The sequence below is a fragment of the Propithecus coquereli genome, unplaced genomic scaffold (genome assembly GCF_000956105.1).
Source record: "Propithecus coquereli isolate 6110/MARCELLA unplaced genomic scaffold, Pcoq_1.0 Scaffold73, whole genome shotgun sequence".
NCBI classification, from domain to species: domain Eukaryota; kingdom Metazoa; phylum Chordata; class Mammalia; order Primates; family Indriidae; genus Propithecus; species Propithecus coquereli.
In genome coordinates, this window is record NW_012153396.1 from 6,180,459 (window position 1) to 6,193,277 (window position 12,819).

The 12,819-nt window shown below is 42.1% G+C and overlaps 1 protein-coding gene across 1 annotated transcript in view; it reads left to right on the top strand.

Moving 5' to 3' along the window:
* Window positions 1–12,819, top strand: part of SORCS3 (sortilin-related VPS10 domain containing receptor 3) — a 624,980-nt gene that overhangs the window by 443,419 nt on the left and 168,742 nt on the right. Inside the window, exon 6 of the mRNA XM_012661662.1 lies at window positions 10,252–10,316. Coding sequence (XP_012517116.1) covers window positions 10,252–10,316 — 65 coding nt within the window. The remainder of the gene's footprint in view (window positions 1–10,251; window positions 10,317–12,819) is intronic.

Consider the following 12,819-nt stretch of genomic DNA (forward strand, 5'->3'; position numbering starts at 1 on the left):
GTGCTTTGTTCTGAGAATATTTCATGTGACTGCTTCTAGCCATGCATAATTTATAAAGGTATTAGATTAAATTTGACCATTTCCTTCCTTCCTTCCTTCCTTCCTTCCTTCCTTCCTTCCTTCCTTCCTTCCTTCCTTCCTATTATGTTATACTGTGACCCAGTATAAACTTAATCTTTTTTTTATAACTTAAGCAAAAGTTATGTGAAAGATACTTAGTCTACCAAAGAGATGCTCTCTGATATTTTCTATTCTGGTTTCTTACATCTTATAAAAACATATTTGGGTCGTGATCACTAAATATATTTCATGACCTACTAATGGATCACAACCTCATAGTTTGAAAAACACTGATCTAGTCAGTAGCCCTTTTAATTTGCTGGGAGAACAAGAAGGATGAAGGGATAATAATTATCCAAGTGTCATTTAGGTCCTACATATGCTGAACAATTTCATAGGGGGTGTATTGGTAATGACTTCCTGGTTGCCAGAAGCTAGCATTGTAGAGGGGAAGGGCATGACTCTAACCCTGGCTTGGGTGAGGCAAAGACATAAAATGTAACCCAAATGTTTGTACCCTCATAATACCCTGAAATGAAAAAAAAAAATAGAAGCTAACTTAATTAGAGAGAGAGAGAGAGAGAGAGAAGAGAAAGAAGGGGGGTGGGGGGAGAGGATTATAAGTATCCAAGAGAAGAAATATATAGTTAGACTTCAGGAAGAAGCCTATTCCAGAATTTCTTAGAATGCTCTCTTATCTCTGCTTCTCTCTTCTATCTGGCAGACCAGCTTAAGATATCCAAGACGAGTGGCTCCAAATCTCATGTGAAAGTCTCTCAAACAAATTCCAAAGTCTGGGAGGTGGATCTCTTTAACCCAGCTTGGGTTGGGGGTCTATCCTGAGTCACTGAGCTGCGGGCAAGGGGCAAGGCACATGCTACAGATGTGGGTGTGGGGTCTGCATCTCAAACTCTGTGCATCTGGGGCTGGGGAGCAGTTGACAGAGGCGGGGGCAATATCTGCCCTGTGGGAGGAAAGCTCCCTCAGTGCCCACTGGAGGAGCAGTGTTCCTCTGAGCTGGATGCCATCCCTGAGTTTCTGCTACCCCAGCGTTTTCGCGGGATGATCACATTTGTCAAGCAAATCACAGATGACTGTGTTTGACAGATCCAATATTGCTTTGAGGATAAATGGTGAAAATAACAGCATAATAATATAAAATGAAGACTTTATTCACTTAATTGCCTAGAGATTAATTAAATGAATGAAATCTGTTTCGCCATATTATGGAACTATTTTCAACATTTATCCTAAACATGCTGCTGGGGTTGTTATTATTCTCCTCATTCATATGTTTATTCATCTACTCAACAGACAGTTAATAAATGCAGAGCAAGGCACAGTGCTAGGCACTAGTGGAAAACGTAATTCAATCAAATCTAGAACCTGTCTTTAAGGAAAGTGCAATCAAAAAGGAGACAAAAATCAGGTGCACAAATAATGGGAGGCCAAGAAAGACAGGCTATGTTTGAATCCAGGCTCCATCTCTCACTCTGTATCAGTGGCTAAACAATTGGACATCTCAAAATCTCCATTTCCTCATCTGAAAAAAAGAAAAGAAAAAAGATTATACTGCCGATATCAAAGTTTGTTTGAGGATTAAATGAGGTATATATAATGATAGTAAAATTTTTGGTACATTAAGAGGTAGGTGTTCAATAAATATTAGTTGCAGTTAAGATAATGTGATCACTGTCTTAGTAAGCGTGGCATGGTGTAAAGTGTTAATGCCTGCCTCTCTCTCTCTTCCAAATGGTTTACGTGCATTTAATTCCTTTAGTTCTCATAAAAACAATGTCAAAGGCACTATCATTGTCTTCCCATTGTGCAGATGAAAATGTCTGCAGCATAGAGAGGCCAAGCAAATTGCCTGTGACCCTGCAGTTTGTAAGTGATGGAGCCAAGACTCTAACCCAGGGTTTGACTCCAGAATTTATGCTCTTACCGACATCCCTGACCCGTGGAAAGGAGAGGTTGTTACAATCTGAGGTTTTGTTTTCAGCTCCAGTAAATGATTCTCAACTCTGACTGTACGTTCTTATCACCTGGAAGAATCTATTATAAAAGCCTTTGATTCCTGGACTTTACTATAGGCCAGTTGTTCTCAAAGTGGGACTCCTGCCCACTGTCATTATGTCATCTGTGCATTTCCCAAGAAAGCACGTTCTTGGGCCCCGCTTAGACCTCGTGAATCAGAATCTCTGAGGTGGAACCCGGCATCTCTATTTCAACAAGCCTACCAGGAGATTCGGATGCTACTAAAATCAGAATCAGAAGGAGAGAACCATTGTTTCCAATCAGTTAAGCCAGAATTTCTGGGAATAGGGCCCATGCATTGGTATTTAGTATTTTTAGAAAGTTCCCAAAGTGATTCCAATATTCACTCTGAGTCAGGAGCTTCCATGGAAAGTAGATATTGACCTAGGCCATAAGTGGGGAGTATGGAGATTGGATTAGAACCAGTGTTCCAGTGAAGAGGAAGCTGAGCAAAGACATTAAGGGGGAGAAAGTTTGTGGTGTGAATTGGTGGTGTACGTTGAGCTGTAGCAGAATGATGATAGTCAATAATAAGGTATATTTCAAAATAACAAAGAGTAAATTTCAAATGTCTCACCACAAAAAATGTGAGGTGATCAATATGTTCATCAGCTTAATTTAATCATTCCACATGCTAAAGATACAGTATATATACCAAAACATCCCATTTTATGCCATAAATGTATACAATTATGATTTGCCAGCATAAAATAATAAGATATTACTTTATAATTTAAATGTCTAGCTAATCAGTTTGTAAAGCATTTGTACTCTGACCTTATTAATATTTTATCTTCACTATCTTCCTCATGCATATCTCAATATTCAGTTTTCTTATTTCTAGGGAAATTTTTTCCCTGGAATTCATACCCACAAATAGAGAAAAACATACAAGACCTTGGCCCTGCCAGTCCTTCACAACAGCCGAGCAGTGGCTGAGACTGAAGTTCCAAATTGGATTCTGGGGCCACTGACACAAATTAGATGTGCCTTTGGACACTTGCGAAGCTTCAGTTTTCTGATCTTTGAAATGTTGGGGTTGAGTGAGATTGTGACGTTTCAAAGGTTGTTGCACGTGGCTCTCTCAATGCCTGTTGTGTCTGGATGAGCTGTTACGGTTCCCAAGAAGTTCCTGTCTGACCTATTTCAGAGGCTAGGACTTGGAGACTGTTTGCACAGAGGGTTCAGTTGCTAAAAATAAGTTTGAAGTCACTTGAACTTTTTCAGGTGCTTCTCTCAGTACCATCTTTGAGTGTATGGTTCTAGGAGCTGATTTCAGTTTCTTTCTAGAGGTTCGTCTAGGGTTCCCTATTTCCTTTTGTTCCCTGTGTCCTTGGCCTTTGCTCAGAACACAGAAAGCCTCCCAATTTTGGAAAATGATCCTCTACCTCAGAGTTTCAGACGATCCTGTGATTATTTGGCTCATTAATTGTTATCAAATTCATGACAAATACCCCAGAAGCGGACTGCCTCACTCATTATTCAGGTCTGTGTCAACTTTTTTGCCTTTTTCAGCACCAGGTGAGCAATCTACAAGAGAAACATTATCTGGGGCATAGGCAGGAAAGTGAGATCTCTTTTGGCCATAAGAAGGGTTTGTCTTTGAGACCCAGGCATGCTTATGAAGTTTGTCTGACTGAAGGAAAGTGTTGTGATCATTCACTCAACAAATAGTTACTGAGGCTCTACCATGTGCCAAGCAATGTGATCAAACTCAAATTGATACTCTATGTTGCAAGAGCCTATGAGGTCAAGGATTGTATATGATAGGGAAATAAAGGTAATTGCAATCAAGTGCAAGGATTTCTCTATGGGAGAGGAGATCAGAGTGTGATAGGGGCTCTTATGAAAAGTTAGTTTGCAAAAGTTGTGATGTACCATCAGTCTAGAGAGGGAGAAGATGCCTAACCTGAACTCCTAAGTGAACACCAGCAGAAATTTTTCATATCTACTGCCTAGAACTTTATCATTATTAGACACTCAACAAATGTAGAACTGAGGTGTAAGACACAGAAGAAGGCAGGCAGGAAGGCAGATTAGTTTATCCTGTCCTTCAAATAAAAACTAATGCTGTCATAGCTAAAATTTAGAGAATGCTTTCTATATGTCGGGCTCTGTTCTAAGGGATCACTAGTTGGCTCATTTAATCCTCCTAACTCTCTGGAGGGGGTATTATGATATTCCCATTTTACAGATGTGGAAAATAAAAATCATGGTCGGCATATGTGTGCAAATGTGGTGGAGAGTTTACACAAAAGAGCCTGATTCTGGTTCCCGTCTTGGACAAGACTGGAAAGATCTACCAAAAAACATTAGTTTTTTCCTCCAATCATGAGTATTAGATTTCAGAAAATCCCTGTGGTAGAAGGATTCATGATTGAGGAGTTTTAAAACATGCAGAAGGGTTTTCATAGATTTATACCTGACATTGATACTTTAATTTTATTTTGTCTATAAAATTTTGTTTTATGGTCAGTTATTTAAAACCAGAATTCAGCATAACTAAACAAAGGCACTATTGATGACCTGTTTACATTAGTATTAATAATAATAATACATACTGATACAATTTCTCTTTACCCTCTGATGCTTTCTGGAAACTTCCCAGGAGATTCTTTTTTCATGCAGTTGTAATAGGATTCTTGCAAATCCATCTTTGCTATGTTGCAGACATTAAACACGGGGAGATTTACATGTCCCATGGTTAGTTCTGCACTGGAGACTGGTCCTGGCCCTCTGGTTCACCCTGGCCTAACTTTGGTCCTGGAATGTGAAGGAACTTGGATGCTTGAGAAGGAATTGGCGCTGGAGCAGTTATTAACCTGCTTGGCATATCTGGGCAGGCATGCCTCTCATCCCCTCCCTAACACCCACGGCAACGTCATGGTCCCTCTGACACACATCTCAGCTTATTCCATTTTCAAAGACCTCAAAAGAGTCAAGCCCAAGCCTCAAATTTTCTTTTATTCAACTGTGTTTAATCTTTCTTAGGGTCTCTTTGCAAAAAATCTCCACTCACTGTTCCTCTACCATTGGCCCAACTTCCTTTTTCTCTTCCCAACATCTCCATCTTACCTATTATCATCAATACGAGTGACTTCCAGTTCATATAGTCTAGAAGCAAAATTTTCTGCAATATTGAAAATGTATGCAGGATGCATTTATATTTCTTACCATGCTGCTTTAAAGGGACTTATGTATGGAGCGAGGGAGGCAGCAGTTATGATCCTTGAATCTGGGAGAGATGGTTGTGCACAAATCCTATCTGTGTCTCCAGGAGAGACAGCTCACAGGAGAAGTTAAACTTGTTGCTCAAAGCCACCTGCCTGGCTCAAGTCCTAGTTTTGCTGCTTCCTAATTATATGACTTTAGGCAAATTGCTTAAGCTCTCAATGCCTAATTGTGCCCTTTTAAAATAGGGAAAAAGAATGATTCCCGACTCATAGAGTTGATGTAAGGGTTAAATGAGGTCAGCATTTACATTTAAAATAGGCCCTGACATGAGGTGTACTCTCAATATCTAGGAATTGTTATTATCATGTGACTTTAGGCACATTGCTTAATCTCTCTTAGTAGACACATTTTACCAGACGAAAATTAGATAAATGGTACCTTCTTTAAAAACTCATTTTGAGGATTAATTAAGAAAATGCTTATAAACACTAAACATAATGCCTGACGAAGGGATGGTCTCAATACCCATTAGCATTTATCATCATTATTATGTGCACTTTTCTAAACATTTCTACAAATTTATCCCTTACAAATTCTACCCTGCCCCCTCCAAAAAACTCAGTAGATATTTGCATCTTGTCTGTCTTTGCTTGCTGTATTTGTGTGTACTTTCCTTACATTGAGTTTCTAGAAGTGGGGACTTGGGGCTTTGAGATTAGGAACCTGATTGCTTCCACTGATGAGTGTCAGGTAGTTTCCTGGTGAGCTGGTGGCCTAGAATGGCAGTAGTTCATGGGCTTCTCAGCAGTGTTAGTTGGTGTTTGCCCTAAGCGAGGAAGTGTGGATCCTGAATGCTTGTTTTTGTTGTTTTTTTGGCGGGGGGGGTTCGGGTTGGTTGCTTCGTTGAACGTTGCCCGGTTGGTTTGTTGTTTTTCACTTGGGGGGGTTTTTGCCCTTTGTTTCCCTTCCCCGGGGGGATTTTGGCATTTTTTGGGGCCTTTTTTGTTTTTCCCACTGCAGGGGTGTTGCTGCATCTGGTAGAGGCCAAGGATGCTGCTAAATATCCTGCAATGCACAGGACAGCTCCCACAAAAAGGAATTAACTGGCTGAAAATGTCAGCAGTGCTAACCCTGGGCTCATGCCACTGGCACTGCAGAAGTAGGCAGTGGCGTGTCTCTGTGCGCTGAAGTGGGGGCCTGTGGGCTGCAGCTCAGATTGTGGTGAAGAATGTTCTCCTTACTCCCAGCACCCAGGGTATTTTGCTGCACTTCTGTCCAGCTGAGCTGCTTAATCTCCTCCCCCATAGACCCAGGGGCAGAGCATCCCTGAACTACAAATCTCTTACTCCCATCATTTAATCCAAAGCTGTGCCTAATCTTGAGCTGTGTGTTGTGGCAAATATTGAAGAAAGATAATTAGGGTCCTTACCTTGGAAATTTACTCTCTGATGTGTTGCCTATTAATAAAAATCATTCTCTTTGTAACTGATGGCTTAAGCAAATAAATATACAAACACTTTCACAAACAAAGGTATCCTATGGGCTTGTGTGTATGAGCAGGCTGCAAAGTTGGGATGGGACTGAAAATGAATGGATATTCAGATATAAAGACCTTCAGTTGTGTCTAGTGGTCTATCTGTCTGTCTCTCAGAATGTTTCCCTGCTTGTGCGAACCTCTGACTCTGGGTTCTCTAAATGTATGTGTGTGCGTGTGTGCAGTCATGCACACACACTGTCTCTGTGTCTCTCTCTGTTTCTTTCTGTATCTCTGTGTGTTTCTGTTTTAATCTCTGTCTCTCTGCCTGTCTCTGTCTCTCTCTCAACCACTGTCTTCGTATTTCCCTTTCTCCCCCGGACTCTCTGTTACACTGTCCATTTTCTTGCTTTCTGTATATCCATGCCATTCTTTTAGACTTGATATTCCTTGCAGGGAAGAGACATTTCTCCTGGTGACCAGAGAGGAAAGACAATTCCTACCAGCTTCAGTTAGAGAAATCCTGAGGAAGTCTTCTAAATTGTCCTGACGTGTCCTGACCACCATAGCCAAGTTGTCTCATGACCATGCTGTATTATATGACATCCTGGGGTTCGGAGGACTGGGCTGCTGCGATTGACCAGCCTGGCCAAAAGCACGTGGCTTGAGCCGGGCAGACAGCTCCACAAAGGATTGATGGAGGAAGGGTGCTAAGTGGACCCAAACCACAGGCGTCCACTCTAGCAAGCCAAGATCAATTCAAGAGAAACAATAATAACACAAGTGCTGGAGGATCTATGGTCCAGATTCTGAGCTCTCTAGAAGCGTAAAGTAGAGAGATTAACGTGAGCTGGAGTGACCAGGGAAGGCTTCCAGGAAGACTTGATTCTTGCTTTCAGCCTTGAAAGACGGTGTAAGATTTTAGATAGATGAAAGGGAGTGAGTATTTTTGGATGTGGGAACAGTTCTGTGCTTGATTTATTGGTTTGGTTGCCTTGTTTTAAGCTCCCAAGAAGCAGAGACTTTTCTTCCTTTGTGACTAGAGGAAGCCTTTGTTGACCACAATCTGGCTTAGTCATCATGGTTCCAACTCCGTCCATGCTACGCTGCCAGTGACTGTGGGGAGAGGATGGAAAAGGAACACCTGCGAAGCCTCTAATCCTGGGAGCACCCACTTGCTATAGGGCAGTGGAGGTGTCCATATTCTGGTGCCCTCAGTCCTCTGTGTCTCTGTTGGCTGTATGTGGAAATCACCTGGAAGCTTTGCAAAAATTACTGATGTCTTGGTCCCATCCTCAGAAGTTTTCGTTTCATTCATCTAGGGAGAGGGACCTGGGCATCTGTATATTTCAAAGCTCCCCAGGGCTCTCATGAACAGCCAAGTTTGAGAACCACTGAGATAAGGGTGCTCTGGGAGCGGAGAAAGGGCTCTGCAGTGAGATGAAGGGAGGAAGGAGTGCTGGGGGCTGAGGCCCGGCGAGCGTGGAAGGAGGGTTGAGGGTCGGCTGGAGGAGGAAGGCGGAGGGAGGTGGGTGGATAAGAGCGACATTGGACCTGCTGCTGGTGGGGGAGTGGGGAAGTCGGGACCTCTCTCTACTTCAGGCCTAGACACTATGTGATGTTAGGCAGACATCACTTTATCCATGCCTCAGTTTCTCCTTCAGTCAAATATGACTAATGATGCCTGTTCATTAGGAGTTTGCTGTTAGAATGAAACGAGGCTAAAAAAAAAACAAGAAGATATATCATTGACCAATGGGAAAAATAACCCGTTAGAATAAAGACTCATTTATTCAGCCTCTTTGGAAAAAGAAGTACTTTATATAAATAGCCTTTTTGGATAACTGAAGTTCAATCTTTCAGGAAGTAATCATTTTATTTTAACAGGTCATTTCATTTTTTCTAACATATGTCTCTTGCACCCCTAGTTTCATGAGCAGAGCCCACTGGATGCCCACAGCCCTGCTCTTTCCTCCTGTGCTTTCCACCCCTGGTGCAGACGTCAGACGCTGCTGCCGTGCACTGCAGCGCAGGGCCACTGGGAGGCGTAGGTGTTCATGGCGTGGAAGTTTGGGTTTTGAGTTCTCAGGTCTGTTTTTCATAGGTTTTCTCTTTCTCTTGCTATCTAGGTATCAACTGTTGGTTTTTACTATTCTTTTTTTTTTTTTTTTTTGAGACAGAGTCTCACTCTGTTGCCCGGGCTAGAGTGCTGTGGCATCAGCCTAGCTCACAGCAACCTCGAACTCCTGAGCTCAAACAATCCGCCTGCCTCGGCCTCCCAGAGTGCTAGGATTACAGGCATGAGCCACCATGCCCGGCGGTTTTTACTATTCTTAATTTTGCTTTTTCCTAACTTGATGCTTCTTACCCGTTGAAGACTAGAAAACCAGAAAACCAACCTTAGAATGGCATTTAAAATATGAGTAAGCAGACTATGAATAAGAACTTGCCAGAGAGAGTGGATTATATGATCTTTGTTATATAAATGTTTTAATGTCTATTAACTCTTTTAGTTCACTTTCTGGGTCTTACTCCGGCCTGGATATGGAATTCAGGAGATGGTAGATTGGGCTTTATGTATGGAGGGTCGGAGGCCCACAAGGATTATTTGTAAGATTCTCAGTCTTCCTCCTTCTGGCTATTGGCCAAAGACCTTTAAGATCTCCTGTTAGGTCACCAGGAGAATTTTGTCCTTGTCAGACAAAGCTTTGAGTGTTTGTCAAGCATTTGCTATTTTCAAGGCAGGAGGAAAGGAGGGTAGATAGGATCAAACTCAGGAGGGAAAGAATACCTTGGAGCAAACAGATGAAACTGAGGCAAAACCATCTTTCCCAGAGGGTAGGGCAGGGCAGGAAAAATGAACCGCCAGAGGGGGAGGGAATGGTGGACTAGTCAAGAGGGACAGGACCCAGGAGACAGCCAGGCATGTGGCATACACCTGTAGCCCTGGCTACTCAGGAGACTGGAGGCAGGAGAGCCACTTGAAGTCAGGTGTTTGAGACCAGCCTGGGCAACATAGCAAGATCTCATCTCTAAACAGTCCCAGCTACTCGGGAGGCTGAGGCAGAAGTATCTCAAGCCCAGGAGATTGAGGCTGCAGTGAGCTATGATGGGGCTACTTCACTGCAGCCTGGATGACAGCCTTAGATTCCATCTCTTAAAAAGAAAAAAGAAAAGAAACAAGACCAAAGACCAAGGAGATAGATGGAAGAGCATGGGGAAGAAAGAATGTCTGGGAAGGTGCAAGGGCTTTTTTTTTTTTCTTTTTTTTAATCACTGACTCACACCACTCCAGTACTCCTGCCATGTGACAATTACAGATGACAAGTTACTCCAGGCAGCCAAACTGCCGGGGATGCCACTGGCTGTGTTCTGCCAGTCCCCATGCTGCAGGACAGTCCTGTTCGAGAAAGCAGGATTCTGAGCAACAGTCGACCCTGAATGCTTCCCACTTTGCTGTCTGCTGTCCATGTCACTGAGCCTCTGTCTCTCCCTTCCTTCCCCAGGTCGGTGGCCGGACTGGATAAGGAGGCGGACCTGGTGCACATGGAGGTGCGGACAGCGGATGGATGTGAGTGCTGCACCCAGCAGGCCAGGCCCTGGGAGATCTGCCTGCAGGTCTCTCTCCTCCCCTAATTTACATTTTAATGACTTGGGAAGATGAAAAGCCCACAGCTCCATTACAGCCATATCCATCCTTATTTCCCAGAGCTGGGGAGAGACTTCTTGTCCCAGGGGAGATGTTTCACTGAAATAAACCCTCAGGAATGAATTTTCTGGAGATGTGAGTTAATGTGATGAATTTTGAGGCTCCTGTTAGTAATTTCTTTGGCATCTTCAGTGTAATTTGAATAGAGATGTTCATAGCTCATCATGGTATTTTACATTCACGTGGTAAATTGTAGGGGCTGCCTGCTTTCCAAAATGAACCCTTTATATGGTCAAGTTTACTAAAAAGCATAACTAGGAAATTATTTGTACAACTGTGTATTCATCTGTACAACAAATATTTAGGGATGGCCTGCTATGTGCTAGACATTGTTGTAGGCCCTAGAGATACAATGGTGAGCAAGGTCTATATTGTCCCCACAAACAAGGGGCTCTGTTCTAGCAGTGGAAGCCCAAGATTTCAAATATATGACCCCCTGTTTATCTTGTGCAGCTGTGTACATCTTACACAAAATCTGACTGCAAAGCATCATTTTGTACCAGTTTAAACATTTTTCACTCTTCCCAGAGTTGATCATACTCATAGGGCTCTTCCCTTTCCAAGAAAAATAAAAGCAACTTAAACAAAAGTATACGAAAATAAGGTTGAAAATATAATTTCTACCTGTATCTTGGGTTGAAAATAGAACCAAATAATCTAATAGTGGTACGGTAGAATAAGCACCTGCCCTTGAGTTGGGGTCCTGGGCTCTGCCACCCTTTAGCCTTGACACCAGAAGAAGTTCTCCAGCCTCTTTGGGCTGTAACTTCCTTTGTGATCTGAGAATACTCCCCTGGCCCTACCCACCTGACAAGATTATGGGTTGCCCAAAAAGAAGAGGAAGGTTATCAAAATTAAAAAATATTGTACAAATGAAGGGAGATTCTGTTTTGACCTGGCAGTTGGTGTTGGGGTATCATTCAGAATACATTAAGTAAAATTGTATGTGCTTTCTCCATGAGAAATCTGCTCTTTGAAGCCAACCACAGATGCATGCCAGAAACATGCATTGGGGGAAATATGTTTTATTTGCTTTGTTTTTATTTTCCAAAGATTTAGAATGTAATCAACATTTGTTACTATAATGTCTGGCACTTTTCTGGCTTCCGTCCTTCCTTCCTTCCTTCCTTCCTTCCTTCCTTCCTTCCTTCCTTCCTTCCTTCCATCTTTCCTTTCTCTAATTTGTTCCTTGAATAGGTGTGAGTCTGTGAGCCAGTCAAAGAAGGCCTACACTCTTTTTAATTTATTTTTTAGCAAAGAGCTATTTAAGATTTAAGAAGATACCGTCACATACTAAAGTCATTGATCGTCAGCATGGTAAAGCCTGGGTTCAAAATTATATTATCTGACTCTTACTGCCGAGAAAGAAACTGGGAGGAGAGTGAGATGTAGGAATTCTAGGGAGTCTAGGAGGGCAAGAGGAGGGAAGGAGATAGCTGGTCTCGGAAAATAACCCACAGTGTTTGGGACAACCCATGCCTTAGCTTTGCCTCCCGTGTTGACCTTTCGAAGGTGTGATCTATGATGGTTGTAGTATTTCAGAGTGAGAAGAAACTTTATAGGACAGCCCGAATTCCTGCCCAGTGCAGGAATCCCTTCTCTAAAACCTCTGGCAGTATATTCTCAGGCTCCATGATCTCAGGCTTAAGACGTACCAGTTGCTGTTGCTGGGCAGCTCCTTTTTTAAAAAAATAAAATAAAATAAAAGTAATTTCTTACATTAAGCTTAAACTTATTTATGAAAGTTCGAGAATTCTGGTCCAAATTGGAATAAGGCTTTTGGTGGAGGACTGCTGTGAAATTTTATGAGACTAAAAATGCAAAACACAAAGAACAGTTCCTGGCCTATTGTCAGAATTCAAGAACGGAAAAAAGAAAACAAAAAAAAAACCAGGCAGAAATATAACAGGGATAAATGTCATGTGCTACACTTAGGTTAAAGTATATAATATATTAGTTCTGTCCTATCTTTTAGGTTTTTTAAAATTAGTTTTCGATGGTGAAAAGAATCTTTTCTCAGCCTAGTAAATTGGCTCTAACCCAGTTTATTTAGAAAGTGCACATAGCAAAACTGGTTTAACCTGGGCATGTTTTACTTTACACGTGCGGTGAAATGCACGAGTCCTTTCCTTTGTGGTGTGATGTGAGTGCTCCCTCACACTCATGCGCACACGCGCACACACACACACACACACATACATCTCCATCCTTTGAGCATTGCAAAAAGGTACAGATATATTTTATTTCTTTTTTTTCTGACATGGTAGTTTAACTCAAATTTCCCAAATTCAGCTAGTTAGTAATGGGGGGTAAAAAAACAAAAACAAAAACTGAAGCAAAAACCTCTCATTGGATTAAGATTAGA